Source organism: Bison bison, unplaced genomic scaffold (assembly GCF_000754665.1).
Source record: "Bison bison bison isolate TAMUID 2011002044 unplaced genomic scaffold, Bison_UMD1.0 scf7180017864505, whole genome shotgun sequence".
Lineage (NCBI taxonomy): Eukaryota > Metazoa > Chordata > Mammalia > Artiodactyla > Bovidae > Bison > Bison bison.
In genome coordinates this window covers 1,769,593-1,796,717 of record NW_011495062.1, presented here as the reverse complement: position 1 = coordinate 1,796,717, position 27,125 = coordinate 1,769,593, and the positions used below count along the sequence as shown (strand labels likewise).

At 48.5% G+C, this 27,125-nt stretch overlaps 1 protein-coding gene across 1 annotated transcript in view; it reads right to left on the bottom strand.

Annotated features, from left to right (window-relative positions):
- GALNT10 (polypeptide N-acetylgalactosaminyltransferase 10) overlaps positions 1-27,125 on the bottom strand; it is a 227,036-nt gene that overhangs the window by 198,932 nt on the left and 979 nt on the right. Inside the window, exon 2 of the mRNA XM_010829397.1 lies at positions 26,827-26,970. Coding sequence (XP_010827699.1) covers positions 26,827-26,970 — 144 coding nt within the window. The remainder of the gene's footprint in view (positions 1-26,826; positions 26,971-27,125) is intronic.

Here is a 27,125-nt window from a genome sequence, read left to right as displayed (position 1 = left end):
CCCACAGCCTCCACCTGGGAACCCTCCCCTCACTGGGCTCTCTGAGTGGATCTGTGAGCAGTGGATCTGCTCTCAAGTCAGCAAGAAGTGGACTTGGACTTAATCTAGTCCAGACCAGCCCTCAGCCAAGATACTCTGTGACAGGCCTGTAAGACAGCCCCAGCCTGGAAAATTTCTCTTGATGAGAAAACTCATTACTTTTGAGGACAGTGGAAAGTCCTTCCTGATCCTTAGTGGGAGGACCTTCCCACCCTCGGCCGGGGCTCTGCTTTCTTTCATGCCCTCTCCCTCCATCCCAGCCCTTCAGGCATTTACGGGCTCAGTTTCTTCTATGAAAATCTGAAAGCCCAGCTTCTTTATCCCTTCCTCATTCCCTGGTGTCTCCAGGGCTTTCCTCTGAACACGCTCCACTTTATCTGTCCCACGTGGTGGAGTCTTCCTCCCCGTTTTGTCCTAATGAGCTGGTCGAGTGAATTACAAACACATGTTGCTGCTACACGGCTTCTCTCTAGTGAGCTCTAAAGAGAGGCAGCGTCACCGGGTACTCTAAGCAACAGTAGATATGTCCTCCCAGTTCACTCTCAGCATGCCCACATGGATAAAAATAGATGCCATGTCATCAGGCAGGATAATCTGTACTCTCTTACAAATCACTTCTGAACAGGAAAAATGAAACCTCAGGGATTTCCTATGTCTTTAAAAAATTACACACATCTTTGAGTGAAAGTAATTGTTTCAAATTTTAAAAATAAGTAGTCCATATTCTGAGGTAAGTACTTTTTATGGAAAGAAAATAAAAACACGCCAAGTTTTCCCATTTTTTTAGATTTACTTATTTTAATTAGAGGCTAATTACTTTACAATATTGTATGGGTTTTGCCATAAATCAACATGAATCCGCCATGGGTGTACACATGTTCTTAGTTCAGATCTAAGGCAAGAACAGGGACAAAAGACAAAAATTCCCTCTCGTGTGCTTCCCATGGCTTTCCTGAAGATCGCATTTTGGGAGTGAAAAACGTACTGGACCTACTTCAGCTCATAGAAATTGTGTGTGTGTGTGAGAGAGAGAGAAACAGAGAGAGACAAGGGAGGGCTGGGGTGGGGACTGAGATCCTGTCTCTGGATCTCACTTTCCTGTTTTGCAAAACGCAAGGCTTGTACCAGATCACTGGGAGGACCTCAAACTTGCATCAGAAGCACCTGGGTGTGTGCTTTGTTAAACATGCAGATTTCTGGCACACCCACAGAAATTCCACATTGGGCTGGAGTGGGTCAGGAAGATGGAGCCGGACAAGTGGCCAGGGGATCCTGTTCCTCCAGATTTCTCATCCAATGGTCACATTCTAAGTCGACTCTTGACTCAACCATTTGGCATGCACTCTGTGGCAGGAGGCACACCAGGGGCCGGGGTCATGGCAGTCAACAAGTCACACAGGCACAACCCTCAAGGGACTCATACTCATGCATGGTAGGAGGGGATAGGCAAGGGGAAAGGAAACTGTCAAGGAAAGGGATGACTGTCCTGGGATACAGATGGGGCCACAACATCTACCAGCACAGACTGTCAGGGAACCTACCCAGACTGAGGAAAACAGGGAGGTCAGGGAAGTCTGCTGGGAGAAGCGACATCTCAGCAAAGACCTGAAACACGTGGAGGACCCGCCAGGGGAATTTCCAATCAGCAGCATGTCCAAGGCCTGGGGGCTAGGTGCGGACGTGTGTCTGGGAACTGGATGGGCTATGCTGGATCCCAGGGAGTCGGGGGAGGGAGAGCAGGAGACAGTGACTGGAGAAGCTGACAGGGCCAGGTGATGCAGGGCCTGGGTCGCCACACCAAGAACTGGGGATTTTATCCTGAAGACTGTGGGAAGCCGTGGGAGCGCTCAGAGCAGGCTTAGGGACAGGACCAGACTTGAACATCATCAGAAAGATCACCCTGGCTGCTGTGTGTAGAATACAGTGCAGGAAGAAGAGGCTTTTGCTAGTGACTGTGAAGGCTCGGTGCCAGTGACCATCAGAATGGTCAGGGACCAGGACTCTCAGGAAAATCCCAGACTTTGGCTTCTTATCCCAGGTCCCACTACAGGATTGCTCTTCCCTGTAGGAGAAACTCAGGGCTGGGAGAGCAGGACCCTCTCTACACACCTGCCTGCCTTATTCTGCCTGGGCTGCTTGCTTCTCTCAGGCTCAGAAAACTGCCAGTTGGGCTTGAGGTATCAAGAAGCAAAAGCCAAAAAGTTCTAGAAATGGCTCAGAAGAGAATCATCCTTGATACAACTATAAATACAATCTCAGTAATCATTTATTTGTGGCCTGCACTCTACAGTTTACAAGCCTCCGCTCACCACACCTTTTTGGAGGCGCCCAATGCTCCAGGAAAAAAAGCACTCCCATTTTAGAAGGGTGTAAACCGAGCCCCAGGGGGCTGGAACAAGTGGTGCACGGTCAATGAGAGAGCTGGAAACAGAGCAGAGGCTAGGAATTCATCCCACGGCTCTTTACTGCTATTGATCCCTGAGCCCACGGGGACTGTAATTAATTAAAATGTCTCTCTTCAGCGCTGGAGACAGTGAACTGGAGAATTCAATGAAAATGATTTGCCCAGGGTGGAAGTGTTTCATCGTGAAGTCCTGGGAGGGCTTTTGAAATGAGAGAGGGACCTACAAGGTGGGGAGGGAGAAGATATCCAGAGCCTGCTAGGAAACACTGGCTGAAAACGCCTGTTCCAAGAGGGCTGAATGCACAGCCAGAGCACAGCCAAGGATCCTTCTCTGCTTGTGGGAGGTTGGACAGCCTTGCTCCTGATCAAACAGGAGGGCCAGGCCAGGACAGGGAAAGGAGGTGGCAGGAGGAGCAGAGGAGACAAAGCCCATGGCATGCTTTCCTTTCTTCCAGCCTCACCCCCAACATTACTATCCAGGGTAAAACAGGGAAATTAAAACTGGGCAGTTTATTAGTAGAAAGGAAAACAGGCTCCAGAGGCCAACTATCACCAAAAAGTTAACAGCTGTTTTTGAGCCCTTACAAAGGGCCAAGCAGAGCCCTCCTGACTATAGTCTCACAATGATCTTCAGCATGTCTATGATGATGGTAACTATTTCCATTTCACAGGTGAGAAAACTGAGGCTCAAAATGATCAAGCAACTTACCTGAGGTTTCACACAACCGTAACAAATGACAGAGCCAAAATTCAAGCCCAGGCTCTTATGCCTGCTGAGGAAGGGGTGATATTGGAGGGAGAGGCCCCCTAACCAGATGTGTTTTGATGCAGGGGCTGGGTGCGGGGAGGAAGGAGGGATGCGCTGACTGTGGGGCGCTGGGAATTTTCACTGATTTTATTTATTTAGGAGGCAAGCTGGAACTCTCTCCATCTCCTACCTGCCTTCCTGGGATGAGAAAGGAGGGGGACAGATATGCCATCAGACAGGTCTGGGGTGCTGAAACGTTAAAGAGCACAGATGCCAACCCCAAGGGGAGAGGTGGCAGGCCCTGCACCCCCACTGCCCCTGCCACACACGCCGTGAGCAGGAAGGCTGGGTGACAGCCTCAGTTTCCTCAGAACAGACAAACCGTGGGCTCCGTCAGCATCATCGGGATGCTGAGCCACTGTAGTTCACAAAGGTTGGGAAGGAGAGGAGTGAGAGTACAGCGGTCTGACAGACCGACAGACGGGGAAAGTGACCCAGTGACAGAAGGGAGGGGGAGGAAATGGGGCTGCTCAGCCTCCAGGAGGCCTGGGCACGATCTAGTCCTCATCCTAAGGGCTCCACGGCTGCTGGAGTGACTTTTAAGGGCAAACTGCCCAACAGGCCTCTGAGTGCATGGGAAAGAAACTGGACAGGAGGTAAAAGGTTACATCCTTATAACTAAAGCCTCACCACCTGGACAGAAGAAAGAATTTCACACCCATGAGGACAGGAGAGGGGAATTTTTCTCTTTCAGAGGTCAACAAAATTTAGAAGGGAAAAATCTGCCAGGGTCCACTCACAAGTGAAAATGAGTAGCCTGGACATGAACATGAAAATATAAATGTAGCTGCCAACAGGCAGGTCTTCTAATGCAAGTATCATGTAGTTATCCAACCTACCTGGGACATAATTTAATAGGTAAGTGATGATGGACTAAAAGAGAACCCAAACTATACTAAGGGATGCCAGTTCTATGGTTTTTGAAAGGATGGTGGGTTTTCAGTGAGTAAAGTCTAAGCCAGGAATTTACATTTTATTATCATACATTTAAAATGTTCAAGTTAACAACATTTTTTTACTGTGAAGTTAACCAGCGAGGACAGATGAGGTTGTTTCGATCAACACAAATAGTTTGACCTCAGGAGTTAAGAGGCAACAACTTGCAACTTACACCTGCCTCAAAGAATCATTTCTCTGTTTCACTTTAGTCGCCCAATGTTGAGAAAACTTTTCTGATGTAATGGATAGTAGATGACTTTTTTTTTAACACGACCTGCCCTACAATGTCAGGAATTCTCTTCGATTAAACAGATGTTAGAAGAATAAGCTGGGAACCTCGTACATGAAAAAAGGTAGTATAAAACAAAAATGAGTGGTTTTAATTTTTTTTCCGTGTTATTATAGCTTTAAAAAGAATCAACACAATTTGAAAGAATGTTTACCAAATCCCTGAAGCACCCAGGTGGACTTCCACAGTTTGCAAAGTGCTGGCTGGAGATGATCTCTGAGGTGGTCCCAGCTTCAGCCCCTGCGTCCTCACCATTACATCCTAAGCAGAAAGGTCTGAAAAGACTAATGCCAAAAGCAGGCCTGAGGCCAAGGGGCTATCCACCAAGTGCCCCTGTCTTCCTACTTCAGAGGGAAAAGTCAAGAGGGAAAGGAGAGAAGGTAACAATTACTGCCACACACTACTCCTCAGATAAATTCGCATCTACCTAGAGCCAGAAGAACCCCCAGCTGAAAAAAAGAAAGGAATTCAAAGCAAAGGGGGCCTTGCTGGGTCCTCCCCCTGTTGCAAGGCTTAGTCCTCATAACTTAGAAGCTTCTGGTAAAGAGAACACCAGATCCCCTCAAACAAGCAATTCAGATGGTTTAGAGAGCAGCGAATATACCTGCAGCAGCCATATGTACAGACGGCAGATCTGCATAATGCATGCCACGGCACGCTCATTCATTTTTAACCGTGACATTATTCTTTTGCTGTCTATCTAGGGGAAAAGAAAAATCACTTGTCTGTCCTGTATCTGGAAGAATGAAAGCGTTGGGGTGATGAAGAGAACGAAGAAAAGGGAGAGGTGGTGGCCTCCACGTCCCTGAAGCTATTCAAGCAAAGACCAGATGACTACCTTTGAAGGCTGCTGCGGAGAGGACGCCTCCCCAGGGTGAGACGTCCTACTGAAAGATTTCTAAGGTTCCCTTCCGACTCAAACTCTGTTTCTACAAATAAAACCAACCCTTAAAAAATATATATTTTTAAATCACACAAGTTACACATGTACACAATCCTATTTCAGCACCAACAAGAGTATAACGGCATTTATCACACATTTTCCCCCACATACATTTTCTCAGGTAATCATGGCCACAGCCCTGAGACACAGCAACTGCTGTCATTATCCCCATTTCAGAGATGGGATGGGGGCTCTGAGCTTAGGTAATTGCTCTTCGGTCAGACAGCTGGGGAGCAGAAATCGCTGACAGCCCCAGGCTCCTGGCTGACATTTCGCTTCCTCCTCCTCCTCCTCCTCCTCCTCTTCCCTCAGCCTCTCCCTCTTTCATCTCACCGGTAGTACAACTTAACAAGGAGAAAATGGAGGAGAGACACTGAGGAGCCTCCAGATGCCTGGTCCATCGCTTTGCGCCACCAGATGATTCAGAGGGGACTCACTCAGAGCCTCCGGGGGGTGATGGATACACTGAGATGTGCAATAATCCTTCTAAAAACTGGTTCATGCACATCCAAATTTTAAAAAGAAAAAAAATTAGCCTCTTTTTTTAAGTTTACAAAAAAGGAAGCACTTTAGTTCAAAGTGAGAAAATGAAAGGAGGAAGTTTTTTTTCAAAGTTAGGTTCTGCTGTTCCCATGGGGCGGGGTGGGTGAGGGTGGGTGTGTTGCATGAGTGCACACTGCTTCTGAGATCACAGTGAATGAAACATTCGGATGAATTCCATAACGAACTGGCACAGAAGACAAATGCCAATTCATTAAAGAAGGAAAAAAAGGCTAATTCTAAAAGATACGTCCCCTAGGTTGAGTATCAGGTTTGGATTTTCAAAAAGAGATCCACCTGGTTCTTGATTTTGTTTGGAAGCTGTTTTGATCCTCAGAATTAAGACTGAAACTGATTTTTCTCCAGAATGTTTTAGCAAAGAGGGCGTGGGTAGTAGGGGGAGTGACTCCCATCAAACAGCATTTCTGTATTCCAAGTACTTAAAGTAGCCACAATTCCTCCAGACTCATTTGGAAGAGAATGAAGAGTCCCAAAGGCTAGCACCTGAGTTGTATGGAGGGTTTCAAAACACCCATCTTCTAGCTGATGGAGAACCCTGGAGGGGAGAGGTTGCCAAGCTCGTCTAGTAAAAGAGGCCCTTGGAGCCCAGAAAGGTTTAGGTTAGCCAATTATGGCTCAAGGACACACAGCACAGACTTTTATCCTGACCTAGATCCAACACAGAGAAGGCGATGGCACTTCTTCCACTCCAGTACTCTTGCCTGGAAAATCCCATGGACGGAGGAGCCTGGTGGGCTGCAGTCCATGGGGTCACTAAGAGTCGGACACGACTGAGTGACTTCACTTTCACTTTTCACTTTCATGCATTGGAGAAAGAAATGGCAACCCACTCCAGTGTTCTTGCCTGGAGAATCTCAGGGACGGGGGACCCTGGTGGGCTGCCGTCTATGGGGTCGCACAAGAGTTGGACACGACTGAAGCGATTTAGCAGCAGCAGCAGATCCAATACAGTGCTCCTTGCTTCTCAACAGGGAAAGCACTTCCCAAGAAAGTTGCCAACTCTAGTTTAGCCTCTAAACCCAGCTTGGCCACCCCTTGGCCCTCCTCCAACACAGAGGAGTCAACGGGCAGGTATCCCTCTTGAAGCATTCACTTTCTCCTGGAAATAAAGCAGAAATTGGAAACAGTCACTTAAGCCCTGCTGGCATGTTCAGCCTGGACAAGTTGTTTTTCCATTCAAATTCACGGTCTCTGCACAAGATGGGGTGGCTGTAGCTACCACTTGCGGTTCTCATCTCAACCCTTTACAACAAACTAATGGGAAGAACTTGAGGACAGCACAGCTGCCTATCTGAGCTGATAATGAGAGCAGCGATAGCTAATACTGACCCCATGCCAGGCACTGAGTGGAGAACATTAAATAGTTTTATACGCATATTACAGATGAGGTAACTGAGACACAGGAAGGTTAAAGTCCCTTGCTTAAGGCTCTAAAGCTCTAAAGTAAGGGAGCTGGAATTTAAGCCTACAAGGCCTGTGGTCTTAACTCCCTGCCATTTACAGCTATGTGATCTTACAGAAGTCATTTAATCTCTCTAAACTTTACCCTTGTCATCTATAAAATGGGAATAATAACAGTAATGTTGTAAGAATGTTCAAAGCAATAAATGAGATAACATAAATGAAGCTCTCAGCATCAGGACTGCCTCGTTTCACAGCTCTAAGGAATGCTATTCACAAATGGAGATGTGCTATAAGGCAGTCCTGCTCGGCCCAGTGCCCATCATGGTGAAAATACCAAACGCTACCATCAGTACTCTTTGTCGCATACAATGGTGCCGACCATCAGGGTCAAGAACCAAGGGAATTATTGTTCACCCTGAAGGCCCAGGCCTGATGTCACCTGCTATAAAGGGCCCTCCTTTGCTATCAATTCTGACTTGGTTTGCCATGGATATCTTGGTTCTTATCACAAGTTTCAGAGCACATCTTACTTTCCTAAACAGATGAAAACATCCAGAGGACAGAATGATCCGTGCCATGGATCCCTTCAACCACCTACAATGCCAAGCACACAGTAGGGCCTTCAGGAACTGTTCGATAGTTTTCTTTCACACTCCTCCCTCAAAAGGCGGGGACTAGTTCTCCTCTCTTTGCAAGTAGGCTGAACTTAGTGACTCACTCTCACTAAGAGAATAAAGTGTCAGTGACACTGTGTGACTTCAGAGACTAAGTCATAGAAGGTTCGTGGCTTCCAGCTTGCTCTCTCTCTCTCAGATCACCTGCTCTGGGAAAAGCAAGCTTCCATGCAGAGAGTATACCCAAGCTTCCTTAGGGAGAGATACAGGCGTGGAGGAACTGAGGCCTCCCACCAACAGCCAGGTGAATGAGCCATCTCAGAAGCAGACTTTTCAATCCCGGTCAAGACGTCACCGGACTGCAGCCCCAGCTATCATCTTGACTGTAACCTGGTGAGCCAGAACCACTCAGCTAAGCCCAAACTCCTGAACCCCAGAGGCTGTGAGGTAATCAATGCTGTGTTAAGCCACCACACTTTATATGGTAATATAAAACCAAAACAGGAACCACATGGTGCATTCAACACAGGCAGACAGCAGGAAAGTCACAGTTTTAAGGGAGAGGGAGTAATCCTCATACTTGGATGAGAGCTTCACTGTTACTAAACTAAAAGAAAAGTCAGATAGGAGACCCAGGTTTCATGCTTTCGGGCTTTTGCTTGGTAATCACCACATGGAAGTCGAGGGGGAGGTGAGGGGAAGGTGTGGACAACTCAAGGGAAGGCTGGCTGATGGGCTGAGCACTCTAGTCCCTCAGGCTGACCAGATGAGAGCTCCGGCTCCCTCCCTACCTGGTCCTTCCTCAGCCCCAGGACACACTCTAGCTACAAACCCTCCTCAAATTTCCCTAAAGGGATCAAGCCCCACTCCTGCCCTCTGGCCTTCACACTTGAGGGGAGGGGATCCTCCGCCTAGCATCCCTTTGCCCTTATGTTCATTAATTTCTACTCACCACATTTCAAAAAACGTTTTGTTGTCAAATACTTTCCAATTTACAGAGAAGAAATGCACAACGACCCTTTCATCCATGTTTGCTGTCTCTTTCCCACCCTCCTCTTGCCTTGCTTTCCCCCCTCCCCATCTATCCGTATCTATAATTTTTTCCTGAAACATCTGAGAGAAAGTTGAAGACATAAGAATCCTTGATTCCTAAATTCTTTGGTATGTATTTCCTATGACTTACGACATCAAAAGCAGGAAATTTAACACTGACACAACATGACTGTCTACTGTCAATATCCAAATTTTGCCAACTGATTCTAAATGATGCCCTTTATGCTCATCTTTTTCTAGTTCAGGATCCAATCCAAGCTTGCTTGCTCATTTTCTCACTGATCACGTATGTCACGTCAGGCACTGTGTAAAAGTACAGGGAATAAAATAATGAGGGAGAAAACAGACACAGCCACTGTCCTCAGGGTGCTAATGGTGTAGTCAGTCGGTTCAGTCGCTCAGTCGTGTCTGACTCTCTGTGACCCCATGGGCTGAAGCGTACCAGGCCTCCCTGTCCATTACCAACTCCCAGAGTTTACTCAAACTCATGTCCAAGATTGTAAGAGTCGTAGGGAGATGGTGGATGTAGATGGTGTAGTAGGGAGACGTATTAATTAATCACTAATCATTATTTTCATCATCACAAACTGCTGCTGCTGCTGCTGCTAAGTCGATTCAGTCGTGTCCGACCTGTGCGACCCCATAGACGGAAGCCCACCAGGCTCCCCTGTCCCTGGGATTCTCCAGGCAAGAACACTGGAGTGGGCTGCCATTTCCTTCTCCAATGCATGAAAGTGAAAAGTGAAAGGGAAGTTGCTCAGTCGTGTCTGACTCTTAGCGACCCCATGGACTGCAGCCCACCAGGCTCCTCCGCCCATGGGATTTTCCAGGCAAGAGTACTGGAGTGGGGTGCCATTGCCTTCTCTGCATCACAAACTAAGACGCTTTAAAGGAAAAAAGTCTTGAGGAGGGTGAGAGTTGGTGGGTGCACAGGTGATGGTGGGGGTTTGGGATCAGAAAGCTCCCCTGAGGCTGGGACATGTGAAGCTGAGATATCAAAGGTGGGGCAGTGTTAACCAAGCCGTTTGCGCATATGTGCATGTGTGGTGGGGCAGTTTAACCGAAAGACATGCAGTGAGAACGATGTGTGAAAAGGCTCTATGTGGCTTGTTCAAGGTCAGCAGAATGGAGGGTGGAGGTGGCAGTGTGGAGAGGGGCCCAGAATCTGTATCTCAGAACAACAGGAAGCCGCTGATGGGTCCCAGGAGAGCCAGTAGCACAATTCACATTTCCAAAAGACCACTCTGGCTGCTATGTGGAGAAAGGTAATGAAAATAATATGGGTCAACAATCCCTTAGCCTCGATTTCGGAATCCAAAAGCTTTTTTAGTAACTCGTTTAATGACAAAACCTGACCTGAATGGACACGAGGCTACTTAATAATCTTCATTTATTCACTTAGTGTGAATATTCTTACATTTTTGCCTCGGCAGGGGATGGGGTTGGGGGTGGCAAGGGTTGGGGGGGATACGTCATGATTGTAAGGAGCGACCAGAGACCCTGCTGGGGCTATTACAGAATCCAGTGTGTGCACTGTATTAACTGTCCCAATTCAGAAAGATTCTCATGCCACTGGTCAATTTATTGCCTCTCGACTTCAAATCTACCTTCTTCGACAGCTGTGCGAAAAAGGATCTGGACCCTTAAAAAAATATTTTTCCCTTGCAGATAACATGTTGTTAACAGCGATCAGTAGATGCTAGAGAGACACTGCAAGAGGAAAGCTTTTTTGTTTTTGTTTTCATCCTGGTTTTGGTGTATTTGTGAGGTAGGCCACTGGACAGATGACCTCTGTCCAGGCTCCGGTAGCAAGCACATGTTCTCCGTTATCCAGCTTCCGTGACCAGCAGCTTCCCCTTAACAACTACTCCCTTGGGCAGTTTGGTAGCTGAATGTGTTCCATGAGACACCTCACCAAGAACAGCTTACCACACCATGAATTGCTTACCCCACCACCAAGAGCCTTCTCCAGCACAGTTCCCTGGTGTGGCACCAGAGCTCCTTCTCTGCCATTCAGTAAGCACACCTGTTCCCTCCCAAACAAAGTCAAGATCTCAGCAAGGGGGGAAGCTGGGTGAGGGAAGGGGAGGATCTTCCTTGAGTGCTCTCAGCCCAGGAGGGAGCCCTTCCTTGGGAATTCTATCTCTGCCAAGGCTAGAGAATGCTCTTATACCTGCTACTCCCACATTCTTCAGAACACATTTAGAGCTCGCTTTACTTCGCAACAGCCTATCCTTCACTTCTCCAGTCTGTTTCAGTGAACAGTTCTTTATACTAAAGTTCTGTGTGTAGATCACCAGGTGGGTTCTCGCTCCTCTCAGTGAACCTTGGCTAACATAGTTGTAAATCCTAAAATTCGCCTCATTTAGAGGAGTTAGGCTAAGAAATTCTGGACCTCACATTATAACAGCATCTATGTACCACTTTTTATATGCCAGGCACTGTTTCAAGTGCTTTGTGTATATGAATTAATTTAATCCTGATTTACATAAAAATTTTAACAGAGTTCAATAACTTTGCCAAAGTCTCAAAGGTAGTAAAGGGCAGAGTTGGGATTCAAACCCAAGTAAATCTGTGACCTCATAATTCTGCGGGTGAGGTGGGGAGGGAGTGAGGTGACAGGAGACAGCATACAGATCAGCTCAAAGGCTACTGTGCATCCTCTCCCCACCCAGGCCCAGAACCACCTGCCCAGAGGCCCAGCAGCTCCTGGGGCACAGAGCAGAGACCCTGACCCTTCCTCCTGGAATGTCAAGTGTTTAGCACAGAGTCAGCCTGGGCATATTCCAGGATTCAGTCAGAATCTGCTAGATCATGACATGTTGGATGAAATAGAACTACAGGCCCCAAAGCCACAACCAAAGACTGAGCCTTCTGGGTCTCGTCCTGTGCTTGGAGTGCTCTGGCCCTGCAGTGCTATCCTGGAAGCTCCCTGTCCCACCTGGCCTCAAGGGTAGACATCTGACAATGGCTGACATAAATGACTTCTAGGTCTTTTTCAATTCTAGATCTCCAGGACTCATCAGAGAGCAAATCTGGTTACCTGATTTCTCTGCCTAACACCTTTTACATCTCTGGGAACCACTGTTTGGAATCTAGCCTATGGACCTGGCCCCACCAGCATCCCAGCCTCTCCCAGGCCCATTCCTGGGTTTATTTTTAGGGGCCAAAAACACTGAACTCAGGAGACCCTGTACACACCACGTGGTTTTCCCCACTCCAGGCTTCTGGCTGTGCTTCCCCTCTGCTCCTCACCCCTCCCCAGCCCTGCTCTGCCTTCAAAGACTTAGGTCATGAGTCCCGCCTGCAGGAAGTCTTCCCTGTTCCACCCCCTGCCCATCCGGGTTAACTGGCTCTCCTGTGTGCTCACATAGAACCCTGCACCTGTGCTACCAGAGCGAGATCCCACTGGATCCCGAGTGATGCAGCTGGTATAGTGGTGAAAGTGCAGGACCCTGCAGGCCAACCACAGCTCCATCAGTGACCAGCTGTATGACTGGGGTGCAACATTTCATGTCCTTGGTGCTGAGTGTCCTCATCTATAAAATGGGGATGTTTATGTTGGCCATTGAGTTGCTGTGAAGATTAAGAACAATCATGGATGTAAAATGCTTAGGACTGTGTCTTACCAAAGCAGCCTGCAGAGGAGTCATGATCATGAGTGTCTGAAGCTCGGGGGCTGTGAGTCATGCATGTTGGTGGTCTTCCTGGCACAGGGGCTGGCCCACAGCAGGGTGTAGTGGATGAATGAATGGACTCATTCTCCCTCCACTCCCATTAGGCTTCCACCTGCTGCTCTGGGCTCCGGTGCCTTCTGCCGTTGCCACATTCACCTTTGTGAGGCACACCTCAGATCCAGCCAAGGTGATCTGTGCAAACTCTATCCCCAGCTTCCCCACGTCCTGAGGTCCTGCCTTCCAGTCAGAGCCCCTGTGACCCAGCCGTCACTCTCTGCAGTTACTCTCTACTGGGCATCCGAAGGTTCGGTGACTCTGCCACCTGACAGACTTCAGCTCCAACATGGGTGCTTTCACCAAATTCCTAACCTTCCTCAGGGCCACCCTAAAAGTCACCTCCTTTCAGAAATCCTTCCTGACCTCCTCCTGGTACTACACAACGCCGGGCTGACCCCCTCCCGCCCACTGCCTGTGCACCACGCCACTGGGAACCTGACTGTGTTCCCTACGGACCAGGAGCTCTCTGCAGGCAGGGGCTGTTTTCCGTACCTATCACATAGTAATAACTGCCCCCACCCGCAAATCAACAGAATGGGGGCCCAGAAACAGAAATAAATGGTTGAAACCAGGGTAGTTGGAACTCCAAAAAAAAAAAGAAAGACAATACAGTTAAGTAAAAGGCAGAATGTAATACATGTTTACTCATTGGTATTCAAGGCTAATGGCTAAGTGGTTTTTTTTTTTTTTTTTCCCTTTAAAAAAAAGGCTGATCTCTTGACAAGGAGAATGGCTTTAGCTAAAGAATACATATGTACAGGGTAATAAGCTAATCCTCCATAGGAAGTAAGCGTTTTCCTCATAAACCAAAGAGGAGTTGAAGTAGTTGGACTAGATCAGGACAATCATCTCTGCCTTTGCTAACAGTGTTTTGTCCGTCTTCACACAAACACACTCATGACACGCATAAAACAATCCGATGAGAAAATGGTCCTCCCAGGGCTGCCGTAAAGAACTCCCTCAAACTATGTGGCTTAAAAAAGAAAATGACTGTCTCATACAGTCAGAGGCTACAAATTCAAAAGCAAGGTGTTGGCAAGGCCATGATCCCTCCAAAGCCTCCAGGGGAGGGTGCGCCTCTGCCTCATCCGCTGCTGGCAGCTCCAGGCCTCCTTGGTTTAGGACAGCACAGCTCCCATCTCTGCCCCCGACTCCATACGGCTGTCTTCCCTCTCTGTGTCTCTCCTCACAGCAGGAAACCAGTCAGTTACACAAGACACTCACACTAGACCATGCTGCTCCAGCATGTCCTCATCCTAATCAAATACATCTGCGATGACCCTATTTCCAAGCAGGTCACATACTGAGAGTCTGGGGGTTGGAGTTTCAACATGTCTTTTGTGGGGGACACGGTTCAACCATTCATCCATTTAATGGGAGATGAGGGTCCTTGGAAAAAGACCTGCCCAAGGTCACACAGCAACTGAAGGCATTTCCTCCACTAGGAAGAGAACAGAACAGGGGTCAACAAACCAGGGCCTGCCAACCAGTCTGTTGTCTGATTTTGCAAATAAAGTTTCATTGGTATGTCCATTCCTTTATATATTGTCTTCAGCTGCTTTCACACTAAAATGACAGGGCTGGGGAGACGTGGCAGGGACCGTATGGCCTGTAAAGCCTAAAATATTCTCTGGACTGCAAGAATACATAAAATACGTTGGCCACGTTTGGGGGTAGAACTTCTAGAGACAGGAGGAGGCCTAGGCCCACATAGCAGCTCACTGGGACCTGTTCTTTCCAGTGGAAGCCCTCTCAGCTGTCCTGCTGGGAAAGCTCCTTCAGTATAACTTCCCTCTGCCTAGAGAAATGGCAAAACAGCACGACAACATCCGTGCCGCTAAAGTTGTATAAATTAAATTCTATACGCATTTCCAAGAGACAGAGATTAATTCTAACAGGAAGGTCAGAGAAGACTTTCTGGGAAAGGAAAGATTTGAGAGAAGCCTGCAAAGATGGGTAGTGGACACTCGAGAAATCCTCTGAGGCCACCCTGAGCAGCAATAGATTACCTAGGACTCTGCTCAGCTAAAGGAAGTGAGCTCCCATCACTGGAGGTGTTCAAGCCAATGATGGCTGACCATTTGGCAGGGATGCAGTTGAGGGAGACGGAGCAAGATGAAAAACAGTCCCCCTTAGGATCGTGGATTTCACAGTGGTAGGCAGATGGCTTCTGCAGTCTCATCTCTCATCATATTTGCTCAGAGAGCCACACACAGCAGAGGGGGGACAGCTGGGGAGGGGGCAGGGGAAGAGGAAGAGAGACACACAGAGAGAAGAGAGGGCTGAGAATCAGAGGGGCTGAAAGAGGTGTATCACACCCAAAGTCAAAGAGAGCCCCCATCAACTACAAAGGGAAGAAATCCACACCCGGGTTTGTGGTCCCCTTATCTCCTACAGAGAAAAGAGAGAGAGAGCAAAAGCCCAACAATTAGGGTGAAAACAATCAAATGTCCCTTTAATATCTCTCTTGGCACCTGCCAGCCTTCTTAATGTGCCCTATTGTTTCCTGGCAGGGCTCCACCGCCTCTCCCACTGCCAGGGGAGGAGAAGAGCAGTGGCCTAGCCAGAATCAGGCTGGGGGCAGGGAGGTCAGGGGAGGTGCACCCCAGATGTGTGGGGCCGACTCTGGCCTTCCCAGTAGGAAAGCTCACCCAGCAGATGGCAAGATCTGGCAATGGCCCAAAGGGAAGGGCACAGGAAGAGTTCCAGGTATGAAAGTTTACAAGGCTCTTGTACCTGTCCTTGGTTCACGTGCCAAGAAGCTATTATCCCCACTTTACAGGTGAAGAAATGGGGGCCAAGAGAGGTCAAATGACTTGCCACGGGCGTCAATAAAACGGGGTAGTGAAGAGGCAGTTAAGCACGGTTTGAGAGTCAGAAGTCTGAGTCTGGGTCCCACCACGTGTTTCCTCTGCAGACCTGAGAGGTTACTCATGCTTCCTGAGCCCCTGTTTCGCCATCTGCAAAACGACCACAGTAAGAGCACTTAGCGGCTTCACAGGTGGCAGAGTGGTAAAGAACCCACATGACTGAACACGAGAAGAAGGGCACTCAGTACAGTGGAGAGAGAAGATGGGCACGGGGCACAGCAGGCAGCAAGACTGTAATGATTAATGGGGGTTACCAGTACTGCTGTCAGAGAAGGCAATGGCACCCCACTCCAGTACTCTTGCTAGGAAAATCCCATGGACGGAGGAGCCTATTAGGCTGCAATCCATGGGGTCACTAAGAGTCGGACACAACTGAGCGACTTCACTTTCACTTTTCACTTTCATGCATTGGAGAAGAAAATGGCAGCCCACTCCAGTGTTCTTGCCTGGAGAATCCCAGGGTCGGGGGAGCCTGGTGGGCTGCTGTCTATGGGGTCGCACAGAGTCAGACACGACTGAAGTGACTTAGCATAGCATAGCATAGCATAGCACAACTGTGGAGCCAGGGCAGAAAGAGACCAAACTCTCGGCCCAGGACTGCCAGCACACAGACTGGCCCCAACCCCCACCCTCCACCGCCCCACCAGCAGCCACCTAGAACCACTAAGGGAAGGTTCCTGAAAGGGGCTAGGGCGGGGACAGATTGGACAGAGCTGCAGCCACTCCTCTGTGGCAGAGGCCCCTTTACTCAGAGACCCAGGTGGCTGCATTCAGTGAACTGCCCTCACACAGGCTCTCTTTTCCAGAAATGCCCCTGGATGCCTTTGAAGGCCCCCCTCCCAAAGGCCGTTTCTGCTGGGAAAGGCGTCTTTCCTCTCATTTCACAGACTCCTAACACACCCCCTATACCAGGAATGTACATACTGGGGTTCCCTAACATGCCAAGAAACACAGGCAGAAAACACAGTAGACTCTGTGTTCACATTAGTTCCAATGAACCAACGGCGGCCCCTGACACAGCTGGAACGAACTATGTTAGACGAGGTGGACCTCAAACTCAGAACCGCTAGAGAGACAGAGGCAGGGCAAGTGGTTCCTAGGCTCACACAGAGCAGGAGTCACTCAGGTAGAAACTTAACTGAGTCTGTTCAAGAGCCTAAAGCTTATATTTTACATTTCCAAGTAACCACATTTTCACTCCCCTGGAAAGTGCGTTAGGTTTACACTCAGAAGGACCAACCTCAGCTTACTTGCTCACTCATGCTCTTTGAACTGCAGTTGTCTCATCTGTCAAGTGGGTATCATAAACTTCATCCTGCCTCTATTGTGAGGCAGAGAACAAACTGAACACAGTTTTATAAAGTAGGGCTCCCAAACTCAAATGTCCCCAGAGGCCAGTTACATGAAAAGGTGAAGAAGCCAGGTTTGAGATCACAAAGTGTGGTGGGGACGGCGGCCAACTCAAGAGCTGGAGCCTGTCTAGAGGGGCAGCTGCTCCCAGATGCAGCCACTTTTTGTGATGCTAGGCTCTTCCATTCTTTCCCAAGAGCACGAAAAGATTTTTTTTAATGTGAAGTATTTCAATGTTTTATGTACTGACAACTTACTAAGATTTAAAAATAGAGACACCCAACCATATATGGCCAGCATTGGGTTAACCATACAAAACACACCTTTAGGCTACATGTGGCCCACAGGCCACCAGTTTGCAATCTCCAAAAAAGCACCATGTAAGGTGTTTTTTTATTTCACCTTCGTATTATCACCTTATAATACGAAGGTGAAATAAAGTAATAAGAAGTTTATAATTACTTTATATTATAAAGTAATAAGTAAAAAGTTCTCTGAAGGAGAATAAAATAAAATAAAATAATAATAAAATTAAAATAACTAGGAATTCAAACTGCAGCCCCTGGTGTCTCAAAAACACAGAGTCACTAACTTTTCACCAAAGTTAGGTGCCAAATTTAGAAACTGGTTATTTCACAAATAGACGTGCGTACACGTACACATTTTAACTGTCAGCAGCGGACTGATCAATACTCAGGAGGAGACATGCAAAAATTACAGTTTTCAGTTGAACGCATACAATGTGCTTCAGCAGCAGGAAGTAATTTTCACACACACTCCGCCACCAGATGTTTCCAACCTGTTCCCTTTAAGAAACCCCTTCCTCCAAAGCCCCGCCAGGCCCCTCTGCTCCACAGCCCTGGCCTCTCCTCCTCCAGGAGGCAGACCAGCCCAAACACACAACCCTGGTTAACTAGGCTTCTAGGGAAGCTGCCCAGGAGTGAGGCTCCCAGGTAGCTGTGGGACCTGCTGCAACCCTGCACGGAGGCAGCCAGCTCACGGAAGAGCATTCCAGAGCCAACACGAGACCCAAGAACCAGGCTCATGGGGCTCTCACGATAACCTCCCTCTGTGGCCTCCTCAGGTCTGGAGAAGAGGATGGAGTCACCCAGGGTCAGAGGTCCACTGGGTGGCGAGGCAGCAGGAAGAAGCCTCGGGCTGTGTGCTCTGCTCTGCTCCGGGGAGACACCTGGTCTGGATCCTGTTTCCATCACTTCCCAGCTCTGTGGCCCCGGACGTGTCACGGAACCTCTCTGCTCATGACATGAGGAAGCGGTGCTGGTTGTGCTCATTTTAGGAGCAAGGAGAGCAGGGTCTGGGAATCAGGGGGCTGGTTCACAACTGCATGCTGTCTCCAGATCAAGGGAGAGTCCCTGAGGGTCTCCATGATGTGACCCTTACCCAAGAAGGCCCTGAGTTTAGTACCTGCCCCCTTTGTGGGCATCTCACCCCATCCCCACAGCAGGATGGCAGAGCACCCATCCTGGAAGGGCAGCAGATCACAGGCATGAATGGAAAGTGGAGCATTAGTGCCCCCAGAGAGTCCTTGCCCCTCACTGCAAAGTGATTTGCAAAATGCATGGCTCATCCCGGATGCCAATCCCGGACTCTGAGCTGTCTGCATTTGACACTGTGCCACTATTAACAGACACCAGAGTCCCTCAGGGAGAACCGGCTGGCAACTCAGAGAAAGTGCAGATAAATGCACTCCCCAGGAATAGCTGTTCAAAGCATTCCTGGGAGGGGAGGAGTGAGCACCTGGGAAGGAAGGCAAGGTCCACCTTCTGGGGGTGCTGACAAGCTGGGGATGTGGGCGGAGAGATTTCCCTGCTCTACTCTCAGCAGGATCTACTGAATACAGGCTCCTTGGCCCACCCCAGACAGGCTCAAGCAGGCTCCTTGGGCATGGGCCCTGGAGCCTCCACTGTTAACAGGCTCCTAGGGGATGCTGAAGCGCCCTGCAGTTGCAAAAGACCCGTTCTCTGAGGCCAGGCTTCCTGGACCTGGCCAGCAGTCACCTAGCATGCACACATCACTCACTCACCTGCCTGCTCCTCAGTCCCTCAGCAAATACTTAGGGCAATCAAGAGAGGGTGACTAGAATGGAGGCTTGCTCCTGCTTTCAGGAGCAGATGGTTTGGACAGATCAAAAACGCTGACTACACTGCATGATACACTTTCATAAGGGGCTCAGAGGAGAGACTTGCTTCCTAAAGCTGTCCCAGCAGGGGTGAGTCGGGTTTAGGGGCCAGGTGGCAGGGAAGAATGGTGTCAAAGGCAAGGGAGCAGGTACATGGAGGTCCAGAGGCTCATGGAACACATGGACAGGGGCAGGAAGGGAGAAGCAGACAGACAGACAAGACCATGCCTTCCTGGAAGGGCCTCTGGGTCTAAGTGGGCAGAGAATGCCAAGGCTCAGAGGAACTAAGGCAGGGTGAGTGACTCCTGGTGGCTGGAGTAACCAAAGAATGCTTCCTGGAAGTGGCTAATATCACCTAGATGGATGCAGAGGATCTGTATTCTCTCCCAAATGAGGAAGTAGGTGGGCACAGCCAATGATTACTTCAGATTCTAAAGAGTCAGGCAGTGGGGTACACAGAGCAGCCTGTGCATGCATGACTTCTCCCACCCCTAAATAATAATTAGAGATATATCTGGCCCTCCTCCACTGGTGAAGTCTGTGCCATGAGGCCGACCACCTATCCACCTTCCACACAATGACAGTGTAAGCATCTCTCCCTACTTCTGCCACAGGGAGGCTACAAAGATGGACCCCTACTCTGAGCCAGGCACTGGCCACAAGTAGCAGCAGCACCACGTTCACTGAGTGCTTTCTGTATCAGGCCTGGTGCTCAGGGCTCCACCTGCAGTGACTCATCCAACCCTCAGAATTCCCACCCCTATACAATTAACATGATGCCCACTGCACAGGCCAAGAATCCCTGGCACGGAGGTCCAGTGATTTGCCCAAGGGTAGGGATCTGAATCAGGAAGTGCAGCTCCAAAACTACAGCCCTACACACTGCCCCACAGAATCTCAATCCAGGGGCACTAGGGAGTCACTTTGCCACTGGGGCTTCAGCAGGGTAGGGTGAAGGCTCCTCTTCAAGGTCACCAAGTGACCTTGTGGGCTCATCCTCCGCCACCAAGGAAGTTCAGTCTGAGAGCCATGGTCTCTCCCGTCTGCACAGATCTCGGGGTGGAGGGGTGGCATGGAAAGCAGGGCCTCTGATTGGCCTCAGCTCTGGGTTAGAGACTCATGGGCTCAAATACCAGTTCAACAACCACAGGCTGTGCATCCTTGGACAAATATCTGTACCTCTGTGAGCCTCCATGCCTTCACTGGTTCCCACCTGTTTATAATTGTGAGTACTTAACAGGATGTACAGGTAAAGGGTTTATTAGTCTAACATCTAGCAGAATGAGTGCTAAACAAACAGTGGCTGCTGTTAATCATTATCATTAACATTATTATCTTCATTATCATCCACATCATCACCGTGTTGTTGGTGTCATTTCATACTGTAGTTTCTACCATCTGAGAAATCTGAAGACAATTTAGCATATGAAGCTCAGAATTCTCTCAGAACCCAAGGGAAGGAAAAAATGGGCCTGCTTTTCCCCTTCTCTCTACTGTCTATACTCAGCAGAGGGCAGCAAACAGGAACCATCCAAAGATAAGAGAGAGGAGAGAGACACATGGAGAGAAAGCTACACAGTCATAAATACACACCCACCCATCACAGCAAGCGGAATTGTTTAGCTTCCTCTAGCTTTCAAAGTATGAACACTCCGCCTCCTCCAGCTAAGAAGGGCCAGGCAGAAAAAAAAGTGGAAGCTGAAGAGACAGAAGTTCTTTTTCAGCTTGAGAGAAATTTTCAATGAACTGCCTTTTAATGGGGGGCAGGGGGATGAGGGAGAGGGATAGCTCTGTGAGGGGAAAGGCAGGCGGCTGCAGAACTCATAAGATGAAATAAAGGCAGCTTTTAACTGTTCCTCGTCTTAACCCTCTACTTAAATTATGCTGGAAGCATTTGCGCCCGAGCTTTTCCCAGGAAGACACTGAGACCCGCAGAGGGAATGTCTCAGCCAGGGGTGGCAGGGCTGGGATGAGAACAGGGACCTCCAGACTGCAGTTTCAGTAGCCAGAACTGAGTCCAAGATGGCAAAGAAGTTCTGCCTCGAGGCCCAAATCTGATGCCCCAGTAGTGACTGCCTGGGACGCTGTGTCAGCAGGATTCTGGAGTTGACAATTGTTGGCTTCATCCCTAGATTTTATTTCCCCTCCTCCCCACAAGAGGATCCAGATTCTTGTCCCCAGACACTGCTCCTCCTGTGATTGGAGTGGCCTGGCCCCATCCCTAGCTCCAGAGTAGGTTAGGTCCTTCAGCAGAGCCCTTCCTCCTGACAAGTGTGCATGGTTACATCCAAATTGAGCCAATAACACCTAAGGAGTCTTGCTAGAGTGTACAGGAAACAAGTTTCTACTCTCTTATAAAGATGCTACCAGAAGAGACAGACTCTCTCTCTCTTCTAGGATCTAGGTGTGGACATGAGATCAGATAGAGCTACAACCATTTCTTTGCTACCTTAGGGGCTCAGTCTAGAATGTGAACCTCTAGATCACACCACACCTGAAGTCCACTGCAATGACAGGAATTAATATATTCCATTAAGTGGCGCTAGTGGTAAAAAACCCACCCGCCTGCCAATACAGGAAACACTGGAGACATGGGTTCCATCCCTGGATTGGGAAGATCCCCTGGAGGAGGAAATGGCAACCCACTCCAGTATTCCTGCCTGGAGAATCCCATGGATGGAGGAGCCTGGAGGGCTACAGTCCACAGAGTTGCAAAGTGCTGATACTATACTGCAAAGAGCAGTATAGGTCCTTACTTGGTTCAGCCCACGTGACTTAATTCATTCTGTTAACTTCAACTGACAGAGCCTGACATGGCTCTTAAACACAGACTGGCTCTGCCTGCCACGGGAGCACTAATGGTGCCACATGCTACGTATCCTTTTAACTCCTCTACTGCCCTGCTGGATCCCACTGCCACCTTCATATTTAATATTTTTCACTTACTTTAAAACTGCAAAAATTCAGGAAGAAAATTTACAAAAATAGATTTGCAAAAAACAAAAACAAACACTTACAACCCAGCAAGTTCCAGCAGATTATCGGTCTCAATAAGTACTGGCCTCCAAAACTGAGACTGATAATCTTGGCTCAAGAGGGATATTATCGTAGAGAAGGATCAAGTATTAAGAAAAAAATGTTTCCTTGTCAAGGGGAAAAATAAGCTTGGTGAACTAGAAAAGAACTCGGAGAAGAACTGGGCTCCGTCTGCATCCCTCCCTCTCGCAACTGACAGCCCCTCTCCCAGGCCTGTTTCCGTACCTACAATAGGCGGGGCTTGGACTAGATAACTTCTGTGGCACCCTTCCTGCTCTGACATGCGTAGATCATTTAGCAAACACGTTCTGACTGTTTTCCAAGTGCCAAGGCTTCAGCTATATGCGAGAAGAGGATGTGGTTTCTACTCTAAGACATTTCTGGGAGGAGAGGTCATGAAGCACTCCTTAGCCACAGGAACTCAGAGATGTATAGGCTACCTCCTTCCCTGGGCATGAGGACAGAGGTTCTCTGTGAAGCAGATCTCTGTGATCTCCTGGGGGCATCAGCTCTTCCCTTGCTGACTCTGACACGTATATCGCCTGTGTGTGTGTGTGCTCAGTCATGTCCGACTCATTGCAACTCCATGGACTGTAGCCTGCCAGGCTCTTCCATCCGTGGAATTTACCAGGCAAGAATACTGGAGTGGGTTGCCATTTCCTCCTCCAGGGGATCTTCCTGACCCAGGGATCAAATCGGAGTCTTCTGTCTCCCGCATTGGCAGGCAGATTCTATATCACTGCGCCACCTGGGAATCCCCATACATGGCATACAGTCAGATATATGCAAAGTTCAGAGCCCACTGCAAACACCCTCATGATCATTCAGCTGCCATGGGACATACTTCTGGCTGCCAAGTTTGCTTCAGGGCATTTTTTCAGTGATGAGATCCTGATGCCATCTCTGTGTAAGAGCTGACCGTGGACAAGGTACAATTAGCAAGCAAGATGGTTATCCTTTAAATGGGCCTCTGCTTTTTCATTCCTGATTCCATTATTTGTTATGGTGTCACTGGAGCCAACAGATTAAAGGTTGAACACAGTCTGAGAGAAGGCATTAGAGTATGAACATGTCCCTAAAGCAGTGACCTCATCACAAGTTAGATACAGTTGCCTATTTAAACACGCTTCTACTAACCAGGTCTTTCCAATATAAGCTTCCAAACAAACTCACAGAACCCCAGGACACTGGAGTTGGGAAAGACCTAATAAAGTATCTATCCCCTCCATTGCAGATGAGATTCAACATGCCATTAACTCCACTTAAATAGCAGCATTTAGAAACAGCTGAGGCACAGTATGGGCTTTGAGGAAAAGAGACTGATTAGCAATGTCTGCCCTGGCCAGGGAAGGGGAAATGCTCTTCTGACACACATTGACCTTTCCTCTTCTGAATCTAAGCCCTCACTTCACAGATGGAGAATCTAAGGCCCAGAGAGGTTAAACCACTTTCCTGAGATCACATAGTGAGTTTAGGGCAAGAGACTCAAGTAAAACCCAGGCCTCTGTTCCCAGACCTTCCTCCGCTGGGCTCCTTGGGAACCTGCAAGCCTAGGATGATAAAGGAATGCAGGAAGTCAGATTTGCTCAGGTAAATCAACAACCCTTCCCCAGCAGCATCAAATTTCAACTGGGCAAGCAGACTAAGAAGGGATTAGCAATCTAAAGGATCCCAGCCCCTCTGTGGGAAGTAAGTCATTCCCTGGTGACATTTCTAGGGTCCTTCACTTCCTGATGGGTAAGACTCTGCCACCAGGAAGCCAAAAAAAGGGGGTGGGGGGAGGAGGGAAGTTTTGATTTCTGGATGTTCTAAGAATAAAGTTCAGCTCTGAACAATAAGGAAAAATTCTTGATATTTGAAAATTAAAGTCATTGGTATTCCATTATCCCACCTTCTTATCCCATTGGTATTCCATTATCCCAACTTCTACTGCAAGCTGCTATTATCCAATGAAGTCATTTTCATAAGAGATTAAGGCTCAGAAATGGGGAGGAACTGCATCATATTTCTTTAACACAGGTTTTTAATAGCCAGCTCCCAAGCCTGGAATGTGAAACAGACCAGAGAATTAAACCAGGATGTTAAACAGACTGGGACTAGGAAGGAGAGGCACCCCCAAATTAAAATGAAGATGGCTTCAAGACTGACTTTTCTTGCTTGGTTTTGCAACTTTCCAAGAAGCCAGCTGTCTAACCAAAGGAATGCTCAAATCCTTGAAGCATTTTGTGTCCTTTACAAATTCATTGCCCTACCCGGCTCCAGTGGTACACCCAGCATAAGCAAGTATGAGTTACGGAGACTTACATTCTAGCAGATGATAAACCTTCTGAGTTCAAAATCCTGTATTCTTTAATCCAGTGGAGAAATCAAAGAGTTAAAGGACTAAAACAGTGGGTATGTTACTATCAGAGAAACTTCCCCCAAACCCACAAGGAATACAGTTTTCATTTGGGTAAAGTCCGTTGTCTGACTTCCCTCCACAGCCTCTGTAGTTATTTGTACCTGAAAGATCAGTGAGGTGCTCTGGGATGATTCTCAGCAATTATAAGAGTGACAAGCTGAGCTCAGAACTGGTCAGCTCTGTTGAAAGAAGCTGTGTGTGCTCCAGATGCCAGATTCCCCAGATAGCAGCCTGACGTGGTCTGTGCACGTTCCAGCCCTCTGGGATGTGAGATGGAACCTCAGTGCTGTGAGAAGTCAGCCTCCTCTCTCGAGGCCAGCTGACATTTAAAGGGACTGGGGGCCAAGCCGAGCACTGTGCATCTGCAGGAGAGTGAAACACAAAGGGGCTGTGTGGAAACTTGGCAGAGTGTTCCTGAAAGGCAGCAGACGAATGCCGAATCCTATAGCACCTAGAAGAGCTGGTCGTTCGGGAAACAGCTCCATTCTGCTGCTCCCAGGAGACACACTATTTCCTCTAAAGCAAAGATCATTAGTTGCTACCACGTACCATCACCACCAAACCCCTTTTCCACTTCTGGCTTCTCTCCCGCTTCATGATATTCTAAAGCAAAAGAAACGAACAGAACTAGACCTTCCTAGATAAGTCTTTCTGTCCATTTCAGTTACGAGCTCCAAGCAGCGCCCAGCTGTTGCTCCCCTCTCTCTGCCCCAAAGGCTGCCGTACTCCATCAATCCCCTCTTGTGCAAGAGAGTAATTTACTTTGAAAGCTCAGGCCAAACCGGCAGTTAACCTTGACCTTCTCTCTACACATCTGGGTCTATAGAAAATGAAAATCAGGACGTCTCTGGCATCCACAGCAGATGAAATACGAGGGCTTTCTCTGGGCAGAAGCAGAATGTCAGGAGCTATTTTAGAACTGGTTACAGCTATTCCAAAGGAGAGTTTGCACTTGGGCAGGACAATGCCCCCTTGATCTGGGGCTGTGTCCAGGATGGAGCCCTCACAGCCAGGGATGCTACAAAGGGCTCCTGCCTCAGGAAAGGAAAACAGAAGTGGTTGTTGTCCTCCACACTGACTCACTTATGGTAGGTATCACTGGACCAGAGACCACATTTCACAGATGGAGAAAGGGGAGCTCGAGTAGGGAGATGGGAGGTGGTCAAAGATACACACAGCAAGTTAATAGTAAAGCTGAGGACAGAACCCTGACCTCCTGCCCCTGATGCTGCTCCAGGGTGGGAACAGATTTCACGCAGGAAAAACCCATACGGATACAGAATTTAAGAGAGAGGGGTCTAAGTCAGTTGTCAGGGTTTGAACTGGGGGTTTAGGAAGGGAGTTGGGGCTTTGGCTTCCAAACAGGAAGATCTCCCAGAAGGAGTAACCAGGTCCTCCAGGATGGTTTGCAACAATTACCAAAACGACAGGCTGCCCTCAAATTGGTCAGCCCTGTCATAAAGAGCCCTCTGTACATAAGACAGCAGCCTGAACCTGGGAAGATAAGGGCAAACCATCCAAAGTCAGTCTCTTCCCCTGTCTGCCAATCATCAGTCAAGTTGAACCCTGATGCAAAATTATCTACTTGCCATGGGACAAAACAAATCCCACAAGAAAAACTGCAATGTCCCACTGTGTGAAACAGTTCACGCATATATATCCTGACTGGCACCTACTGAGCCAGGAGCTGAGAGTAGGAGTGATGTGACAGAGTTTTTGCTATCAGTCTATATGTACTCGTCTCTCTCTCTCTCTCTCTTTCTCTCTCTCTCTCTCTCTCTCACACACACACACACACACACACACGTACATAACTGAGTTCAGAGGAGGCAAAAATAATTAAAATCCCAGTCTTGGCTACAAAAAACACCACACCTATCAGCCTGGACAAGTTCAGAAGGGGCCACAGGTAGTACTCTGAGAAGGGACAGGGAAAGCATCTGATGTTCCATGCTCAGGGCCGTGAGCACAAATAGCTTCTGAGGAATTTGGGGGGTCCTCCCACCATAGCTCCCACTTCTGGACGCCCAGAAAGTCAAAGGCAGCAGGTCCCTCAAAGAGCAAGAGCTCAAACACCCCCATCCTCCAGGGCCTGAAGCTCCAAGGAGAGCATGATCTTTGCATCTTCCAAGGAATCCACAGGATCTGGGAAAGAAAGAAGGCTGGGAGGGTGAATACTGTGGAGAGGAAGGAGATCCAGAGATTTCTTTGGGCACATGAGTAAACAAGAAAGGGGCTGACCTGAGTAGGAAACACTTGGATCAGCAGGTGGGGGGCGGGGGACAGAAAAGACCTGGACACCAAACAGAAGGACTGGCACCTCCAGAAGAAGGTGCCATCCTGGGATACGGGGATGCAGACAGGATCTTCCAAAAGGGAGAGATGCTGAAGAGGTGAGAAATGGAACAGAAAAGAGGATGGTGACCTATGGGCATCAGGAGTCCTGGTTTGTAGTTCTGGTTCGGTTTCTGAATAGCGGGGACAATCCCTGCCCTTCTCTGAGCCTCAATTTTCCCATCTAAAACAATGGGAAGAACAGA